This window comes from Desmodus rotundus, chromosome 6, assembly GCF_022682495.2.
Source record: "Desmodus rotundus isolate HL8 chromosome 6, HLdesRot8A.1, whole genome shotgun sequence".
NCBI classification, from domain to species: domain Eukaryota; kingdom Metazoa; phylum Chordata; class Mammalia; order Chiroptera; family Phyllostomidae; genus Desmodus; species Desmodus rotundus.
Genome location: NC_071392.1, coordinates 109,903,957 through 109,925,433, shown reverse-complemented (window position 1 = coordinate 109,925,433; position 21,477 = coordinate 109,903,957). Strand labels below are relative to the sequence as shown.

General features: G+C 50.8%; 1 protein-coding gene across 1 annotated transcript in view; it reads left to right on the top strand.

Annotated features, from left to right (window-relative positions):
- Positions 1-20,201: 20,201 nt before the first annotated feature.
- Positions 20,202-21,477, top strand: part of BPI (bactericidal permeability increasing protein) — a 32,648-nt gene continuing 31,372 nt past the window's right edge. The window contains exon 1 of the mRNA XM_024559739.4: positions 20,202-20,502. Coding sequence (XP_024415507.2) covers positions 20,373-20,502 — 130 coding nt within the window. The 5' untranslated portion in view covers positions 20,202-20,372. The remainder of the gene's footprint in view (positions 20,503-21,477) is intronic.

Genomic DNA, 21,477 nt, shown 5'->3' with positions numbered 1-21,477 from the left:
TGAAAGAGACAGGAGTCATGAGATATATTCATGGATTGCCCACTCTATTCCAGGGCCAGTGTGCCGGGTGCCGGGGAGCATGACGGTCCCTGCCCTCGTATATATAGCTCAGAGCGTAGTAAGGGATCAGTTCCTTATAATGAATGCATCGTGCACATGGCACACGGTTGTTAAAGGGGAAAAACATGTATCGAAGGAACCCAGTAGATCCTAAGGGTCTGGGAAGGCTGCTCTGAAGGCTTAAGCTGAGATCTGAAGAGAGGAAGAAGTTAGGGAAGAACATTACAGTCAGAGGGAACAGCACATGCAAAAGCCCTGTGATAGGGGAGCAGGTTGGAGGCACACAAGAGGCAGAGGGAGAGGGACAGGATGCTGAGAAGAGGTGAGAGAGGTGGGCTAGGCTGTGCAGATCACAGAGAGCTTGGATTTTCTCCTTAGGGCCATGAAAAGCCATGGAGGAAATCAAGGAGGCAGCAATGTAATCACTAGAGGATTGAAACATTCCCTGAGCTACTGGGTAGAGGAGAGAGTGCAAGGGGGGCTTCAAGGAGACCTGCCAGCAAGGGAGCTGTGGTGGAGGGCTGGAGAAGGGTCTAGCTCCAAGGGCAATGGCAACCAAGGCCAAGGCCCTGGGGGGCTGGAGACCCCAAGACAGGGGCTGCCAAGGGCTGTCCGACTGCCCCCAGCCCATCCCTTAGCGCCTGCAGCCCTGGGGTTTCTCTATCCCCACCACCCAACCCTTTCTTGTTGTTGTGGGACAGGCTTCATGAATGACTCATCTAGCACTTGGGTTTCTTGTCCTGCTGTCTCCCCGCCAACCCCCCCACCCTGCCACTTCCCCTCTACCTGGAGCTCCTCAGGGACTGAGAACCTTGCCCCTCACCATCTGGGGTGGCAGCCAAGAGCCCTGCCAGCGTCAGGGGAATGTTTAAGTAGGAAGGAGTTGGGACTCTGCCAGCCTCAGGTACCGCCCACGCTTTCCTGCCTCTGTGATTTTGCTCATCCCTTCCCCCTGCCAAGAGACCCCCTGTCTGCAGGTCCTGTTCATCCTCCCAGGACCACCTTCTCTGGGAGGCCCTGCCTGGCACACCTGGTTTTGTGGGGTTTTTTTAAAGATTTTATGTATTCATTTTTAGAGAGAGGTGAAGGAAGGGAGAAAAAGAGGGAGAGAAACATTGATCGATTGTTCTTTCTTGCACGTGCCCTGACTGGGGGACCAGACCCGTGCAACCAGGCATGAGCCTTGACCAGGAATCGAACCGGCAACCTTTTGCATTAGAGGACAATGCCCAACCAACTGAGCCACGCCGGTCAGGGCTGCAGCTGATCTGTTCACTCATTCCCTCAGGAGCTCACCTTGTGGTGAAGGAGACTGGGGAGTGCAGTGATGGAGCTGTGGATGCAAATGTGGCCGGGGCCTGAGGAGAAAGCTGGTAACAGACCCCAGAGGTGGGGTCAGAGGAGGTTTCCCAGAGGAGGGGCCATCTGCCCCTGGGTTGTGAAGGTGGAATTGAAGCTCACCGAAGGGAAGAAAATGGCCAAGGACACAGTGTGTGACTGCGTCTCATCTCTGTCGTGAGTGAAAGGGGCCTAGTGCATTGTCGCATGAATAAAGGAATGTTTGGGGACAACACTGAGACATCTGGTGTGGCTGCATCAGAGTTGGCAAACTGGTAGTATATGGGTCACACACGGCGGGTGTAAAATAAAACAGAATTAGTCGTTAACATCTAACGATAGAGAGGCTTCACACACACTTCTGGCGCTGGGAGCAGCCTGTCCTCTCATCCAGGTCCGCGGTATCCAGCTCACCAGAGTCCGCACCTGGTTCAATTCCTGGACCCCACGGGCATTTGAGTTTGCACCCTGGTCTAGGTGATATGCTCAAGGCGTTGGACTAGGAGCTGCTCACAGGGCCAGGCACACAGCAGGCACTCATAAAAGTTTGTCAACTAGGCGGATGAAAGTGTGCTGATATAAAACATGCCCACAAATTTAAAGACTCACCTTTAAAGAATCAAATGTGGAGGAAGTGACGCTGTGTGACTTTTGACACCAGGTCATAAAAGACGTGTGGCTTCTGCCTTGCTGTCTCTTGGACCTCTTGCTGTGGAGGAAGCCAGCCACTGTGTTGTTAGGACACTTGTGGAAATACCCATGTGGCAAGGAACTGAGGCTTCCTGCCAACTTCAGCCACATGGGCAGCCTCCTTGGAAGTGGGCCCTCCAGCCCAGGCAAGCCTGCAGACAGCCGTACCGGCTGACAACTTGACTGCAAACTCATGAGTGGCCCCAACCTAGAACCACCCAGCTAAGCTGCTTCCAAAACCTGATCCCCAGAAACACTGGGAAACGATTATTGTTGTTTCAGATGTTGAGCTCGAGACAATTTGTTATGCATCAATAGAAAACTAACACTGATCGATGGAGGGAGGGTGGGGGAGGGGAGAATTGGGGGAGGGTTGGGCAGATGCATGGATGGACAGACAGGTGGATATAGGGGGTGTTAGGGAGGGAGGGAGATTCTATTGGGAAAGTCAATGGGGATCAGATTCCAACTGACTTTGTCATCCTGAAGAGGTGGTAGAAGTTTGTCATCTGAGAGTGCTGTGTTTGTCTCTAAGTTTCTGGCGGGTCACTCAGGCAGCCAAGTAGGGGAGGATGGAGCTGATGAGCCATAAGACTGAGAGGTAAGTGAGAATCTGGGTCAGCCATCCTGGGAGATGGGGTGCCCTGCACCTTCAAATCCAGCTTCTTCCAGCAGCGGTCCCACCCAGGCCTCTGTGCCCCGTGTCCTGGCTCGGTCCATCATTCCGCAACCCTGCTGGCCCTCTGAATTGTGGAGGAGGTCAAGACTTCAGCATTTCTCAGAGGCCAAGTCATGCTTCTCTCTCAGAGTCTTCTTTGTGTAAAGGAAGCAGTTGCTTCCTCAGCTGGGGTGGGGGTGTGTGGCTCAGCATCAGTGGAATTCAGAAACCCAAGGGGTGGGTGTGAGGAGCTGTGACTCTCTGTGAAGACCCCGCTGGCCCCCAGGCATGATGGGGAGCCACAAACACCAACCACCCATTGGGGTGGATCAACCCTGCACTAGTCTACTAGGATTGTTGGAAATGACCCACCACATGTTCTGGGAAAATGTATATGAGAACTCTGAATGCAAATCCCATTGTACTGAAATGCCATTTCTCATCCATCAAATTGAAAAGGTTCAAAAGTTTGGCGACATGTGGGGAGGCTCGAGGCAGACAGGCACTCTCGTGCATCTTCGGTGGGAATGCCCGTCAGTCACAGACGAGCCTTGTAGCAGGGAATCTGGTGATCTCTACCAGAATACCCAACGCTGTGCCCTCCCGCCCAGATTTTCACTTCTGGGACTCGCCTAAGGCTGTGACTCCAGAGGGAAAAACATATGCATGAAGTCACGCATTGAGGCACTACTTGGGATAGCAAAATGTTGGGATGCCCAAGTGTCCATCCACAGGCAACTGGACGAATGAACTATGCAACCACACAAGGGAAAGTTCACAGCCATACGTGCGGGGAGGCAGATCTCCACGGACCTGTATGGAGTGATTCACAGCATGTATCGTTAAGCAAAAAAAATAAATAAATAAAAATAGAAGCAAAGTGTAAAGGACTGTATATAGTATGCTACCTTTCATGTAAAAATTTTTTAACATTTATTTATTTACCCACATCCTTACTTAATTATGCAAAAGAAATCCAGGAAGTATAAATGACAAACCTATTGAAAATGAGCCCTCATAAGGAGTTAGCGGGAACGCAGTGGAAAAGAGAGGAGAGTGAAATTTTCCTGAATATATTTTGTACAGTTTTGACCCTTTAATCATTGCAAACATTTTCCATTTTCAAAAATAAAATTAAATAAAAAGATGAAAACCTAAGCTCTAAACTTGAAAACGAAGAGGAAAGAAATGAGCTTCGCTGTGTGTCAAATTAGCACATACCGGAGACAGGGTGGACTCGTGTTTACTGTAAGATCGGTACAGCTGTAGACAGACAGGTAGGCTGACAGTACACAGAAATATTTATAGATATGTGTGTATGTGCAGAAGTTAGTACGTGCACATATATTTCCTTGTTCCATCTGAAGAGAAGGCTCAGAAGCAATGACACGCCAGTAACCACAAGCGTGCCTACTACCAAGTCTTGGTTTCTAATGCCACCCTCCAGGAAAAGAAGGCAGGGCTTTGGGGGGAAGTGTCTGACTCTAGGGCTGGAGCAGGAAAAGCGCAAGGCGAGCCTGGAGCGTCTTAGAGCACCAGAAAGAGAGGAAGTGCTAAACACAAACGCCCCAAGCCCACGATGATGGGAAGGGAACACAGGAACCAACCGAGAGAGCTTCTGATAACCAAACTTGGAACAATTCGAGCAAGAAAATAGAGTAGTATACTGATACAGAAAAAGAAGTGGGAGAGAAGAGGCCATGCGGAAGAATTCCAAGTATTTATGTAGGGACTTCGCCCTCAGGGAGATGGAGGTCACTCCCCAGTCCTAAAGTGTGGTCACACACAGTGAAGTCCTTCCAAAGAGCATGGCAAAGAGTGTGAAAAGGGGGGGAAGTGAGTAAGGTTGTGGTGGAGAACCTGACAAACACAACACCTCCCAGGTGGCGAGGTCAGCATCAATGGTGATAGGTCCTGTTGATAGCATGTATCCTTGATGTGCTGTGTGAGAATGGGGTAATCTTCCCCACCTGCCCTGCAGAGGTGCCCAGAGAGGGCGACAGTCTTCTCCAAGGCCACACAGCCTGTCCGTGGCAGATTCGGAATTCGAACTCACTGTCCTGACCAAGGATCTGCCCCCGAATCCCAGGGTGCCAGGAGCGGCAGGCATAGAACAGGCCCCTCTGTGGCATCGTGAGGGCCACCACTGTAGGGACAGCCCTTTCACAGAGAAGGTAAGGGGGGCGCCAGGGGCTGGTGGAATTTCCCCGCATTACCAGAGCTGCACCGCAGAACTAGGAAGTGGGGTTCCCCAAGCCATCAACCACAAGGGTTGCACTTAACCTCATTTGCCCCCATTTCTGGGATTCTCAGCACTGAAATGTCTTCTTACTCATGGGGACGGCACCTTTCCCCCATGTGCCCACATCAGGGGACCCAGGGGCCACCCAAGAACACCCGGAGTCTCTTCCTGGGGTCAAAAGTCCTCGGCAGTGTGAAAAAATTAGGCAGATGGTGTTGTGGCCACGGCAACGGGAAGGGGGCCAAGGTCAGGCTGCGGCCTCTCCCGCCAGCCGGCTGAGAACTTAGTCCCTGATGAAAGGGCTAAATTGTCCCCTGCAGCTGTGCTTGTTTTTCTTCCCCTTTCAGTCTGCAGTCCTGATAGGGGAGGGTAGCGGTTGGTCGTCTTCTTCCTGACTGTGCCTCCCAGACCCCAGGACTGTCTTCCAGGGGCCATCAAGTGCCAGCTTCCCCTCCTGGTTTCTGGTCAAAGCATACTCTCACGCCTGCAGAGTGAGAAGGGGCCTCAGAAGCCATGGTGTCCAGCAGTCGCCACATCAGCGAGACCCATGGGGGCGTGTGACATGCAGACGTGCCCCTCTTTTCCAGGACCAGAACCCCTCAGGACTAGGAGCAGAAATTATATTTTTAATAAACACAGCTGGCTAGGGAGACACCTGGTTACACAGACCGAGAAAACTGGGATCCAGAGAGGGAGGGGCATGGACTTGGTCAGGGCCACAGAGCAAATTTTATGACTAGACCCAAGCCAATTCATTCATTCATTCATTCATAAAAACATTCGCTCAGCACTGATTATACTGGGCTCTGTGCTAAAGATGTACCAGAGAAGGTTTGAGCATAGGATGTACACAATAAGCCAGCAAGAAAAGAGCAAACAGATTCTTCAAAATCCCAGTGGTAAGGACTGCAATTGAGATGTCCAAGATTCTGCAGGAGCCCAAGGAAGGGTTCTTAACTGAGGCAAAGATGCAGTGATCAGGGAAGGCTGCCTGGAAGAGGTGACAACCCATGCAGAATCTTGAAGGAGCCATAGAAAATATCTATACAAAGGAGGAAGGGTTCTCCAGGGAGGAGGATCAGCATGAGCAAAGGCTTGGAGGTGAGAAGCAGCATGGTGTGTGCGGGCAGCCAAAGCAGTTCAAGGTTGCTTGGGGCCAGAATGTCCGCTCACTGATTATGTCCGGTGAGTGCTTACTGTATGCCAGACCCTATTCAGGCTCTGGGTTTGGGCACAGCAAACAGAGCAAACCAAGCCTCTGCCCTCGTGACCTTACACTGCAGTGAAAAGGAGAGAAAAACACAAACTACAAGCAAATAAATGCATAACATGTATGAGGTGATAAGTGCTAAGGAAAAATATATAGCAGGGTAAGGGGCGAGGGATTCTTATTTCATGAAGAGCAGCCAGGGAAGGCCTCTTGGAGAAAATGGCCATTAGTGGAGACCTGAAGGAAACAAGAGAGCAAGTCGTGAAGAATCTGGGTGGAGCAGTGCAAATGTCCTGGGGCAGGAGCTTGAGGAGGCTGGAGAGCCATTGGCAGGGGCCAATTCAAGGAAGAACTCGTGTGACACTCTAAGAATTTTCTTTTCTTCTTCTTTTTGTAAAGTATAAGAAGCCAGCAAAAGATTTCAGCGGAGGAGGGCGCATGGTCAAATTTAGATAGCCAAGTTCCTTCTGACTGCGCGTAGAGAATGGAGCAGAGGCAGCGGGAAGACCAGGTGTGGAGTGAAGGCAACCTGGACCCCAGTGGGAGAGCATGCATGGATGAGGAGGAGAAAAGAAAGGCCGCACTAACTGTCCAGGGTACCAAATCCACAGGGCTCAGTCGGTTGCTGTTGTTGAGGGAGGTGGTGTCCCCGACAGGATGGCATCAGGTTACTGGTGGGAGGAAGGGCCATCTCGTCAACGAAGGCATTTCAGGTCAGGCACGACTGAGGAAAAGGTACACTTAGCTTTGACCTCCTTCCTGCGCCCGAGGCTCCCGTGGGATGTCCCTGTCCAGGGAGATGCTGATCTGGGCTCTAGAGAGATCTGAGCTGGAGAGAGGAGTTTGGGAGCTGGCATCATAATGAGGGGCTAAGGAGAGACTGGACCCACTGGTCATTCGAGAGCGTTCAAGACATTGAGCGGGAAAGGAAGGGGGCCCAGGACAGAAGCTCAGAAAGCCTCTGGGCTTAAGGGGTAGAATAGAAAAGGCCACCCACCTACAGAAGCATCTGATTTCCATTCCATAGAACCTCTCTGGGAGGATATGCTTTTCACCGTTTATCCCGTTGAATCTCTTACATGTTTCCCTATTCTAATAAATACATTTAAAAAAAATAATTACCAGGTGACCAAAGGAGGGTCCATTGAGTTTGGAAAGAAGTTCTTTCATTTCTTGTAACAACAAATATTTTTATGGAGTCCCTACTGTGCGCCAGGCATTGTTCTTGGCACTGAAACAGTGAACTGAGTGAGGTTCCTGCTGTCTTCAGCTGGATTGTTCTGCTAGGGCTGCCATAACAAAATACCACAGCCTGGGCGGCTTAAACAACAGACATTTATTTTCTCACAGCTCTGGAGGCTGGAAGTCTGAGATCAGGGTGTTGGGAGGGTGGCTCCCCCTGAGGGCTGTTCCAGGCATCACTCCTTGGCTTTCCAACGGCCAGGTTCCTGTTCACACAGCCCCTTCCCTGTGTACATTTGTCTAAATTCCCCCCTTTTTATAAGAGCATCAGTCATATTGGATTAGGGTCCGTGCTAATGGTCTCTTTTTATTTGATGACCTCTGCAAAGACCTTATCTCCAAATAAGGTCACATTCTGAGGTACTGGGGGTTAGGACTTCAACATGGGAGTTTGGGGGGAGCACAATTCAAATAGTAACGCCCACCTTACAATCCAGTGAGGGCGACAGACGATAGGGAAATAAGTATGTAGCATCTCAGGAGGTGGGGGGTGCTATGGGGGGCGGGAACAGCAGGACAAGGGGAAGGTGTTGCACTTACCTATGGGGTGGGAGGTTCCAGAGTTGAGTGGGGAGGACAGGAAGTGGGAGTCTGGACCAGGGAAACAAATGGTTCTTTGAAGAGGTTTGGCTGAGGAGGGGAGGGAGGACATAGCTGGAAGCAGGCCTGAAATCAAAGGGAAGTTCATCTGATTTTATGATGGAGAATTTTGTGAGCTGGGAAGACTCCAAAACATTCAGAAAGGAGGAGGGCTCGGATGCCTCTGGAAGCTGAGAGAGAGGGAGGGAGGGAAGTGGCAGGTGCACACGCACGCGCACACACGCACGAGTGTTGGGAGGAAGTGGAAAGGAGGTGAAGGAGGCCACCTGCTAAGAGGGGAGATGCAGGGGCTGGAAGAGCAGGAAGCAGGAGAGGCTGAGAAACACAAGAGGCTGGAGGGTGGCGCTCCCCAGGCCTCCCTCCCAATCCACCAGCAGCCTCTGTCCTTGCCATTTCCTCCCCATCTCCCCCAGGACCCTCCTGTGAGGTCAATGGGACACTCCCTCCCATCTGCTGTCCACTCTGATCAATGCATGCTGTGTTCTCTCTGGCACCACCTCCACGAGTCCCCGTCCTCCCCTCCCCCCCCATCACAGGGACCAACCGAATGGCCGAATGGCCGTGGCCACAGCAATCCCCATCTGGCCAAAGGGAAATTCTGCCTCCACATCTCTGCCAATATTTGAAATTCTTAAGAAGCTGTGTTTCGTCTTCACATCCATGGGACCCTGTCCCACCTTTTGAAAACCTGCCAGTGACACCCCATTGCTCAGGAAACAGAACCCAGACACGGTTTGGCTTTGGTAGTGCTTAAAATTTTTTTTTGAAATAATTTTAGGTTTGCATAAAGATTGCAAAAATAGTATAAAGATTTCCGAAATACCTCTCACCTCGGTTCCCCTAATGTTCACATCATGTATAACCATAGTACATTTATCAAACTAAGGAATTAACATCAGCCCAATGATGTGTTACCTTCAGAGTAAACAAAAATGATTACGGATTTCTTTCATTTTTATTGTGGCCTATGCTGCAGATACGAAGGCATATGCGTACAGTTTGAGGAATGATGGTAAATGCCCTTGACCCCACCCGCTGGTTTAAGAAGTAGAACGTGGCCGTTGCCTTGGCACCCCTCTGCGCCCCTCCCTGATCAGATCCCCCGCTTCAGTGATTGTACCCACAGATTTTAGCTTATGGAGGTGACTGAGTGAAGACTAGGAGAGCCTAATGCCATTGAAAGAAAGATTTACTACTCACTTTCCCAACGGAAGGGGGCGCAGCAGTCACTTAGGGCCACACGGGGAAGACAGTGTGGTCCAGAGACCAGGGCAGAGGGGATGACTTCGGCCTGCGTTTATTGGGGTTTCCATGAGAAAGGCCGGTCAGGGCAGGACAAACAGTTTAGGATTGGCTAGTCTGAGGAATTCCCGTGGGCCTTGGACTACGGGGGTGGTTTCCAGCCCTGAGCAGGAGAAATACTGGTGTGGCGTGTGAGTTAGATAAATGGGGTCTCACTGGTTCGATTATAAAACGCGTGCTCTTGGCCAAGCCCTCCGCCGTGTCTAAGGATTGACCACTGCTCTGCGTCTGTCAGGGCGCAGCATCTTCAGCTTTACTGAAGGTCATGGAACACTGGTTTTGAGATTTACACGCTCACTGGCTCCCTCTAGACCCTCACCACCCTCTGATGCTGTGTGACCTTCACATCGTTGCCAGTCCAGGGGACATGTAATGATATTTGGTAGAGTCTCCCTCTACTTCTCTAATGGATTGATAATGGAATGGAATGTCTGCTGTCATGTTTACGAATCGTCTCTGCTTCTTTCAGGAAGTTTTTGTTTGTGTTTTTGCACATTTTTTATTGTGTTCTTTTTTTTTAAAGATTTTATTTATTTACTTTCAGAGAGAGGGGAAGGGAGGGAGAAAGAAAGGGAGAAGAAAACATCGATGTGAGAGAGAAACATGGATTGGTGGCCTCTCGTACTCATCTGACTGCCTGGGGACTGAACCCGCAACCCAGGCACGTGGCCTGACCAGGAATCAAACTGATGACCTATCCCTTTGCAGGATGATGCCCAACTAACAGAACCACACCGGTCAGGGTTCGACTGCGTTCTTTACCAGTCTCGTCTTATGGATTCGTAGACAGTTTTACATATTATGCAGTCCGTGGTTTCATTTATATGACATTCCAAAAATGTCATATACGTCACAAGGGAAGCCTGGGGGGTGAAGGAACTGTTCTATATGTTGACTACGGCGGTGATTACGTGACTATGGGTTTGCCAAACTCAGACATAAACACTAGGAAGGGTGACTTTTACTGCATGCACATTATACCCCAATGAAAAATGCAAACTGTAAGAGGTGCTGTGCATGATGCATTTGCAAATTAAAAGAAACCAGTGGTGGGAAAGCTGTAGAAAAGTAGGTTGTAAGACCATTTCGTGACATGGGAAAACACCCACAACGTCATCCAGTGAATATCCACGTCACACTGCAGGTGAGGTTTCCACCTGTCTGCGCTTCTGCCGGAAAGACAAACTGCTAGGTAAACACCAGAAGTGGTGTCCACGCGTCTCTCTGAGTGGAGGAGTTGCAGCTGATTTTTATTTTCTTTTGCTCCTGGGTTTGCTAATTTTCCCACACTTCGTCCTGGCTCCTTGGAACCGCCTGAGTCGGGGCCTGACTCAGGGGGCTGGGAGGAGGCAGCCACGCCACAGCTGGGAAAACAGCAGCCCCCAGATGAACCCTGAGCCTTGTCCTGTCCATGTTTATTTTCCTCCCTGAGCGGACAAGGCAGGAGACTGGGACAGGGGGCAGAAAATCAGACTTGGAAGCCCCCTCGCGTTGCCACCAGGCAGCCTGGCCATCTCAGAGCCAGGGGCCCCCACCCCTGCCCCACTGCCTGGGCTCTTGTAGTTGCATGTAAGGTCAAAGAGGGTGGGCTGTGGTGCCCAAACAGACCGACTCCCAATTAATCACTTATCGGCTGTGTGTCTCCAGGCCAGTTACTTGACCTCTCTGTGCCACCACACTCTCCTCTGTCACAGGGGGATAAAGACAGTGCCAACCTCATCAAGATGTTGTATGTGTTTGTATATGAGCATGAACCCATGTTCTAAGAGCTCAGAATGATGCCCAGCAACCATCGAAGTGCTCAGTAAATGCAGGAGGACTGTTGTGAAAATCCAGCTGAAAGATGTATGAGCAGACTGGTCCCATCTCGGGGCAGATGGCAGTCACAGGGTCAAACTCCTGAGATCCTCAAAATAATTTTTAAATGACTCTCTTCACTCATGATTTAGTGGATCCTGAAGGGAACAGGCAGCCTACAGAAATACTTCCTAATATGTCCTTCTCTTCAAGCGGCTGCTTCCCTCACCACTGTTACTATCATCTCTTTGTGGGTGGGGGTTCTCCTCCAAACTGCAACAAGTGTTTGCTGAGCACCTACTGTGTGCTAGGAGCTGTTCTGGGTACTTAGGATAGGTCAAGGGACAAAACAGACAAGAATCCCCACGGTCCACATGCAGATATAGAGCCAGCCTCCAGAGCTAGCCCTGGACCCTTGGTCTTTTCCCCTTTCCCTCTTTCTTCCTCACTCTGCCACCCAGAACCCAGGAAAACCCTGCTGCCCCCTTCTCAGAGGGCAGAGTGGGAAAGAGGCTGAGTCAATAAAGTCAGACTCTTTAGTAGGCAGGGCTTGAGCAAAGACTGGGCATCCAGGCATCCATAGCCATGTTCCATTACAAGTGGAGAGCGCCAGCCCCAGCCTGGCACATAGTAGGAGCTCAGCAATGGCGGCCTCATTTTACAGTGGTCCCCTCGTCCCCAGTTAGATTGGCAGCAACTTCCAGGCACAGAGCCTCACTGTCGTTCACTCCTTGGGGGGTGCACAGCACAGGGCAAGGCGCACAGCAGGTTCTTGGTGGCCCTCTAGGGTGCCTCATGGCCTGACCTCTTTCAGAATCCACCGATGTGCTGGGGAGGCACGTGGTGGTGGGAGTGCTCACCAGCCCAGCCAGGGCTTTTTCGGGGGCTTTTATGGGTCACAGTGCCTCATCCCTTTTGAGGTCCCACCTGGCCAGTCTCCCAACATGTTAGTCCTCAAGGCACCTCTGTGAGCTCTTGGGGATAGGCAGTGGGTGTGGTGGCAGGAGGCCAGGGTTGGGACTTGTCCTCTGTTCCATCCCTTAGTAGCCGTGAAGTCTGCAGCCTCCTTGACCCTCGGTGTCTCCATCTGCAAAAGTGCCAATGTCAACCCCCTCCTTGGCGGGAAGGGTTAGTTGGGAAGTGGCACGTGGGAGCGTCGTGTAAATGGCTGCCTGCCCTTTTCTCCAGAAAAGCAGCCTCCACCTTCAGACATCAGCCCCTAGGACACTGCCTCTTGTGGATCTTTTCGCTGTGGCCCCTCAGTCCCTCAGAGGCCCACGTGCATGCCCAAGGACACCACACAGACACACAGACACTTCCGGGTATTGTACTAATCGGGGTTCCTAATTGCAAGCAACAGAAAACAACTGTGGCTGATTCGAGCAGAAAAGGAATTCATGGAAAGGATAAAAGTTTGACTTATAGACTCATAGGAAGCTCTCCAGGCCTCTACGCTGAAGGCAGAGCGAACTTTATTAAAATTAAGTGGGAGGCACAGGTAGCATTGCACTTTGCATAGAGTTAGTGCTCCATAAATGTTATCTAATAATAATAAAAGCACAGTTCTCACACGCCACCTCTGCTCAAAATCCTTAACAGCTCCCACCTGTCACCAGGGAGGACCTGGCCTCTGAGCTATCTGTGGGCCCTCAAGGCAGGGGTGGGGATGGAGGCTCTGAATTCTTTCCAAGGGTCTGCAAACCCCGCAGTCACTCACGAAGCACTGTCTGGAGGCCAGCTCACACCCCGAAGTGGGAGAAACAGCACTCTCACCCCCACCTGCTTCTCTGCTGTCCAGGCTGTCCTTCCCCCTCCCCTAGGAATCTGGAATTGCTACTCTGATTGGCTGCATTCTAGGACATTGATTGGCCCTTGGTTTCCAGTGGGCGGGATGCTCTGTGCTACAGGGCCACACACCCAGGTGCCCTTGTTCTGTTCTTGAAATTGTGCCATGTGACCAGGAGGCTAAGCCGAAGGAAGCTCTCTACCCCTTTCAACCTCGTCAACATAGGACATGTCCAAACCTGTAAGAATTTTATGAGTTTATTTGAGCCAAACTGACAACAATTGCCGGGAAGCAAAATCTCAATGGATTGAGAAAATGCTCCAGAAAATGGCAGTTTTATCACTTATTTTATACATCAGAATCAAAGGGGAAGATGTAAGGGGGTTCCATGAAATCCACTGGTGATAGATTAGGGAGGTAGGAGAAAGCAAAGTGGGGGACGGGGATCTCTGGGATTGGATGAAAGTAAAAGACATAGACACACTTCTTTTACATAGGTGGGTCAGGACAGGTAAGAGTTAACAACTCACACGATAATCCTAACAATGAGGAGATCTGTGGTCTCTGCTGGGGTGCTGTGGTTGTGCTTTGAGGGGCCTGAAAAAGATAAAGTTACTTTGCTATTGCAAAGGTGTGTTATCGTAGATGAAAAAAAAAGTTACTGTGATACATGGTACCTCAGTGCTCATTGTTAATTCGTTCCAGAACTCGTGTCGAGTGCCGAAACCAACGAGTCCCGGATGATGAAGCACTTTCTCTTTCTGGGAGGTGTCAGGAGTTACACGAGTTCTATCAAGTGCGAAGAGTCCCAAGCAAGCGCTCAGGGCTGAAACATTTTTTTCTTATCAAAATGCAGTGAATACAGGGTTTGATGAGTTCTGAAGCCGACGAGTACTGAGGTATGACGATATTTCAGAGGTATGTTATCGTAGATGCAAAAAAATGACTTTGATATTCCAAAGGTATGTTACCAGGTATGTTATTATAGATGGGGAAAAAAAACCCAAAAGCAAAAACCAGGCTCAATTAAGGCAAAGATTGACCTTTGTTAGGGAAAAATACCACCTAGGACATGACTACCCACCATGAACTACTTTTAGTTAGAAAGCTTTTTTAAATGTCAGACCACCCCAAGTGGTAACTTTAGGTCTCTGAGTTTGGAAGGCTGCCATGCAGGCCTCCCCTGAGCTTGTCAGGTTTAGTGTGTGGCCCCTTTTTCTCCCACACCCTCCACCCAAGCCAGCCATCCTGCTGATTTCTCCCCCATGTGGTCTGCTATGGGCCGGGAGGGGCAGGCGGGCAAAAAGAGGCAGGTTCCAAGCCTGCCGGTCTCCTGCCCAGCCCCAGCGATTGGCTGTGGCCCAGGCGACCATGAATCGGCACTCTGTTTCTCAGGTCCCCAGGTGTAGTGGGGACCAGGGGGCAGGGAACTGGCAGGGCAAGTTTCGGGGGCATTTAGGGGTCCCTTAGCCAAACACTATCAAATGTCACCACACATGCCTCTGGCTCTCCACATTTCAAATGGCTGTAAACCTGGAGCTAGGAAAATGAAAATTCATTTAAAAGAGCTGTTAAATTTGCAGTGGCTTTTTTCTCAACCTACTGGTTGCAAACCTAACTGTTATCATAGGAAGACCTCCTTACTTGGAAAACTTAGGGGGTCCCTGGCCTCCAAGAATAAGACAACATCGTGACCCCATGGCCCAACCCCTGCCACCCCCTCTCCCCCTTGCAATCCCGCACTGAAGCCCCTGGGAATTCTCACCCACTGTGACTTTGCTTGAGTTGTTTCCTCGACTGGCCTGCCCTTCCCCCACCTTCAGCTCAGGGGATGTGTTTCTCCTGGCATTCCATAGTCATCTCATCACATAACCCAACGGGAAGTGCCCCTTCCTCATTTTGGAGCCCTCAACATCCCTTGGTCACTTCTCTGTTGTGTGGCCTTTGGCAAGGTCCTTAACTTTGCTGAGCCTCAATGTTCTCATCTGTGAAATGGACCCAATGAGACTAACTTTTAGAGATGGATGTTTAAAACAGAGTGTTAGCCAATGGTTTCACTTGGTTTCTGGAGTGGTTTAAGCCCTTCGGAGATGGGACTGCTGTTATGGATGAGGACCCTGAAGCTCAGAGAGGAGCAGAGCTTTGTCCAAGTTCACAGAGCCATGCAGAGGCGAGCCAGGGCTCAAAGCCAGGCCATTCCTCATGGAGCTCCCTCTAGTCTAGGTCTGTCTGTGTCCCCAGACTGGGCAGGGCCAGGCAGGGAGCAGTTTGCTCTTTACCAGCAGTAGTTCCCTTTGGGACCAACCCTCGGTTCCCTGGGGCAGGCTGAGCACACACACCTATTTCCTAACGTGACTGAGGGAAATGGCTCTGCGTTTGGGAGGCCCTTGGACATTTAGCAAGTCCCTGTTGCCTTATACTTCCTGTGACCCTCCCTGGGGCTGGAGGAGGCCCAGCCTGCTAGAGCCAAAGCCGCAACACAGGCCAAGCTCTTCAGTTTCTAAAGAGAAAGAAGAAGCGAGAGTAACACTCTCTCCCCTCTGCCACCCCCACCCCACCCCCAGCAACTTTCTTTCCGTTCTCCCTTCCCTCAGCCTTCAGCTCTGCCCAGATGCTGTTCTTCGTGCAAAGCCGGTGCCTCCAGTCTCAGAAGCAGACCTCCTCCTATCAGCTCTGAGGCACAGACAGGGGCTGCCCTCAACCCTGCTCGGCCCCCAGGGCCAAGGTCAATTATTGCCTTTTCCTGGAAGCCTGGGGGGGATTGCGAGGTCAGGCTGAGCTTGTCCTTCTCGGGCTCCAAAGGTTTATTGCCTGGGATTTATGCTCTGGGTTCCGATCCTTCTTTCATTTATTCACTATTACATATATCTTGTGATCTACTCTGGGACTGCAATAATAATAATAATAATAATAATAATAGTAATAATAATAATGCCATAAGGAAGATCTTCCCCTACCTCCGGGCCCAGGGTACCCAAAGGGGCCTTTTTACAAGACAAGGCTCTGGGACAGACACTTTTAGCATGACAAGGTAGGAGAGACACCTTCTCAAGAGGTTATCTCCGTGGTGCAAAATGTCTGACTGGCGTTCAGATACCACATCCTGAGGCCAGGTCTCTTGAGGACCCACTCCCCTGCTCCCTTCTACCCCCAGCACCCACCTCCGAGGCCCTCCTCCTCCTGCCTCCTCCATCCGGGATCAGACAACGACCAACCACAGACACTGGGAGCCAGACACACGGAGGAGGCAGGACAGGGTGGGTGAAGCAGAGAAAGAGCAGGAAAATCCAGGCCTAAGGGGGAGGGAGAGGCTTGCGTGGACCACAGGGACGGCCTGGGGGTCAAACCTGAGCGTCTGAGTCTGAAGAAGGGTCTGGACCTGAGGATGGAGTATGGGGACAAATGAGGAAACTGAGATTCAGCAAGGTTAACTTCAAACTCACACAGCAAGTAAGTGGCAAGCTGGGATTTGCACCCTGGCCTGTAAGTCCCCAGCCCTCATCCTAACTGCTGTGTGTGCCAGGACTGCCCGCTTCTCACAGCCCAGCCGCCAGTGGTAGGCTCTCTGAGGCCCTGTGAGCCATGAATCCCTCTCTCTTTGCATGTATCCACGCCAAACCCAGGGCCGGAGTGCTGAGAGGTCAGTTTTCCTGGGGACGTAAGGACTCTCCAGCCGGCTAGTGTGGAGGATGCTGTGCAGACTGCTTCATACCTGTCATCTCATTGAATTCTCAGAACAACCCCCACGATGGGCTTTGTCTCCCCATGTTTCAAAAGGGTCAAAGAACTTGACCGGCTTCACACACAGAGTAGGTAGCCTGGCTGGGACTATAAACACAGGCCTGCAGGCTCCAAACCTGATGCACTTTCTTCTGGAAAAACTCAACATCCTAAAGTTCACAAAGAAGAAAAATAGAACCAGCCCCAGAATTAACTGACTTGCAATCCACCTCACCTCTAAATTCCTGCTGAGATTTTCCTTATGATTTAAGCCATGTTGAGCTGGGATAGCAGGAGAAAGTTTGAGGGGACAATGGAACTATATCTTTATTGTGGTCCTGGTTACACATAGCTATACAGGTATTAAAATCCATAAAACTAAAAGAAACTATAAGGAATAAATATGGCATAATATTAAGATTCTATAAACTTGGGTAGTCTATTTTTACCTTTATGTTTGAAATATTTTACAACAATAATAAGAAGACCAAAAAAGAGGGGGAAGAAGAGAGAGGGGAGGAGAAGGAGAAAGAGACAGCTGAAGAAGTCTATTTAGATGCAATGGCTGGAGCTGCTGCAGCCATGTTGCAACCATGAAAGGAGCCAGTGGGAAGGTAAAACTGAGATACGAGGATGGCAGACCAGAGAGATGGAGAGACAGTAAATGCCTGTTAGCTACTGAATCAACCAGAACCTCAAACGGACACTCTCTGAGATAATAAATGTGCTTACTGTTGAAGCCAGTGTGAGTTGGGGATTTCTGTTACCTGGGTTGAAGACATGGTCATTCATACCAAGTAACAAATCAGACCTGAAGCAGTGGGACAACTCCACAGCCACTGCAATACTGAGGGGAGCCAGAGGGTCACTCCTGGACGCACCATGGATTTGGCTGGGCACAAATCACCTCAGAGAAACTCATAAACTTGCTAGTTGGTCTTCAGATTCTGATTCTGTGGCAATGTGAGTCAGAGTCATGTGAATTTCATTTTATGGCCCCTTCCCTGTCTGACACTCTTGCTGACTCAGTATCTGCCTGGGCCCAGGGGACTCAGGCACTTTGTGTAGTTAGAGCTGCTGGTGTTCAAAACTGTGTATGATGATTTTTTTTAAATCTAATTTTCTGACAGGTCATCGATCTATGTGTTTTGCCTGTTAGTTAAAGCTATCTTCCTTGTCCAGATACAGACATCTGACACTGGAGGCCCAGGAGGGTAGAGCTGGGGTGATGACCCAGGGTGACATGACCTTCTGTCATCTGACGCAGCTGGGGGGAAGAGGTCTTCTCTTCAAGAAAGGCGGCTTGACCTTGACGGGGCCATAATCACTCTGTGCCTCCGTTCCCTTGTCTCCAGAATGAAGCAGAATTGTCCCTCCCTTGTGGGTGGTATTCAGGCTGGCAGGTAATGCATGTATAAAGCGTCGGCACAGAGTCGATGCTGTGCGGAGCCATGGTTTTCATTCTTAAGCTTGCCAGCATTCTAGTTGTGGATGGGAGCGTGAAGGGAAGCCCTTTCAGAAGCAGGCACAGAGAAGAGAAAAAAACAGCTCTGGAGGTCTCACCTCCGCCTGGCTCAGCGGGCTCCATCAGACTTTCATAAAACCAAAGTCGGGGAGACAGGGCTCCAGGGGGCTGATGGGGATCCAGCAGGAGAGAAGGTGGCCTCCCTTTAAAGATGACCCCTCTTCTCTCATCACCATGGAGACCTAGCTGGCTGCCCTGTGGGGTTCCTGCCCACCCAGAGCCTGAGGCTGCTGAGAAGGAGGGGCAGGGGCCAAGCAGACAGAGACCCACGTGGAAGGCTGGGGGCGAGCGGGAGGAGAGTGTCTGTGCCCCTCCCCCCACCCCCAGGGTGCTGAAGAGCTCAGGCTGGCGTGGAACCCAAACAGGTCTGGGAGTGTGAGTCCCAGCTCTGCTAGCAGCAGCTAGTTTCGTGACTGTGGGAAAAAATACTTCCTCTCTCCAAGCCTCAGGCCCTGCATCTGTCAAAGGAAGGGGTGGAAAGAATAAAAAGAAAACTGTGGAAATGTGCACAGAGGACTGTGTGGTGACAGCCAGAGGGGAGGGGGATGAGGGCTGAGTGCCAGTGGGCAAAGTGAGGGGAACTGGGGACATCTGTGACAGTGTCAGTAATAAAAATTTTAAAACAATAAAAATAAATCATTAAAAAAAAAGAAAACTGTGAGAGGAGGAAGCAATGAACTACGGGGCATGTAGAAGGGTATTCAGTGCACAGGGGAACGTCCGCTACACACTGTTTATTGAAAAAAGGGAACTTCACAAAACTGACCAGTGTGATCCCATTCTGCCTGTTAAAGGAAACAAAACGCAGACTGTATTTACGCTGACCATGAAGAGGAGGGGGAGGCAGAGAGATACTCTAAAACACACCTCTGCTTGTTGTCTCCAGAATGGGGATTGCACGTAATTTTTATCTTCTTGGGTCTTTCTCAAATGTCGGCCAGTGAACATGGATTGCTGTAAAGGTCAGAGCGACATTAGCAGCTACCACTTGTGAGCTGACTATGCAGGGGCATTGGGCTAAGAAGTGCTCTGCGTGGGTTAAACCCCTCTGACTTCACAGTCATCCAGGGAGGGAGAGTACCCTGATAATTCCCATTCTACAGAAGAGGAAATTGAGGTTCAGAGAGGTTAAGGGGCGCGACCAAAGCCAAACCACCCAACTGACAGAGCGAAGATTTAAAATCACAGCTAAGATACTGGATTCCAAAATTCAAGTGTTTAATTGTTACCACTACTGCCTCTTAGGACAAAAAAACAAAACAAAACATAAAAAACAACAACAAAAAAACCCTGCTAAAGGTTCTGCTTTCTTAAGTGTTTTTTTTCATTTTTAAAAAATTTTTTATTGTTATTCAATTACAGTTGTATGCCTTTTCTCCCCATCCTCCACCCCACCCCAGCTGAACCCACCTCCCTCCCCCACCTCCACTCTCCCCCTTGATTTTGTCCATATGTCCTTTATAGTAGTTCCTGTAATCCCCTCTTCCCATCTTAAGTGTTTTAATATGGAAAATATCAAGAAAATCAGAAATAGAAAGAAAAGTACAACTTTCCTTTACAAAAGGAGTAAGTTCTGGGGATCTAAGGTACAGCGCCGCCACTGTGGTTCAGAATAAATACCATTTCGTATCCTCGGAGTTTGCTACGAAAGTGTCCTTACCACTCACACCACAGATTCTAACTCTGTGAGATGCTGGACGTGTTAGCCTGGTCGTGGTGATCGCTTCGCAGTGTGTACATACACCACCTCATCACATTGCATATATACTTTAAATGTATATAATTTTATTATGTATGTCAATTATATCTCAACTGGTCAGGAAAAAAACATAATGAACCCCTATGTACCCACCACCCAGAGAGATGTACCCACCACCCAGAGAGAGGGATGGGGTGCTTTGGGAGGGGAACAATGCCCAGAGTCAGAGGTTGCCTCTCGTCTGACACACACACACCACGTGCACACACACCACGTGCACACACAGACACCTCCCAGACTCCACTTCTGGCCGCCTCTGGGGTTGTGGCCCCAGCCTCAGTGGGGAACCGCAGGCAGCCGTCCTCCCCCTCTCCCGCCCCAACCCAAGTTCCTTCCTCCTTTCTACATTCTAGTGTAACTTGCATTTCCCCAGCCAACGCCTTTATAGGTCCCTGGTTCCCTGCCAAGGCCGCGAGGCTGTGCCAGCTCTGGAGGACGAAGACATGGCCAGAGGCCTGGACTGCACAACGAGGTGGGCAACCCTGGTGGTGCTGGCCGCCCTGGGCACAGCTGTGACAGGGGCCACCAACCCCGGCGTCGTGGTCAGGATCACCCAGCAGGGCCTGGACTACGGTAGGCCTTCCTCTCCTCCTCTCCCGCCCCTGAGGACCATGCACTGAGCACCTGCTGTGTGCAGCCCTTTAACTCCAGCACAGGGCGTGCTCACAGCTCTGCATAGTAGGTCCCTCACCCCATCTTTCGTATGAAGAAACTGAGGCAAGGCAAGTTGCCCTAGATCGCAGGACTGGGACCACAGTCCAGGCCTGGAGGATTCCAAGTCCAATCCGGGCCCCCAAGGGTCCTCCAGGTACCTTCCCTCCCTCTACCCAAACCTCAACCCCGGCTTCTAAGCACTTTATTTTCTTCCCAAGCTTGTTCTCAGCCCTGTCATTTGCCTCAAAATTACTGCTCAGTCTTCAGCGTGGGCAGAGCTCAGGCAGTGGGGAGGCTGAGCAGAGGGCAGGAGGAGCCTAGGGAGGGCCCTTCTTAAATGTTCCCCAGGGCAGGGGCTTGGTGGCCATACTGTGCACATTACCCATGTGGGTGGCCCAGAGAGGGTCCCCCAGACCACTTACCCATCCCCAGAGCAGGGCAGGAAGCAGCTCCTGCTGACCCGTTCTGATCTGTGCCAGGCACTGTGCTGGGAACTTCACACACACAGTCTTGTTTCATCTGCATGCCACCCCCGGGTGGGACGCACTGTTACTAGCGACGTTTACAGATGAGCAAATGGAAAGTTGGAGAAGGTAGTGGGTAGGCCAGAGGGCCGCCTGGATTTTGTCTGAGGTCCCTGTATGTGGCTGCTCGATGCTGTCTCCCAGTGGCCGAGAGATGAACTGCAGAAGAGTGAGGCTAGCCCATCCGGAGCAACCAGACCAAGGAGAAGGCAGAGAGAACCTCATGCCCTGGGGCACCACTACCCCAGGAAGGGACTCAGGGGGACCTGGTCTGTCATCCCTGAATTCCTACCCCAGCCCAGGCAGGACACCTCTGAATCCCAGGGGAAAGTGATATGGCCCTGCCCCAAAGACAGTGCTGGGGTGGCCC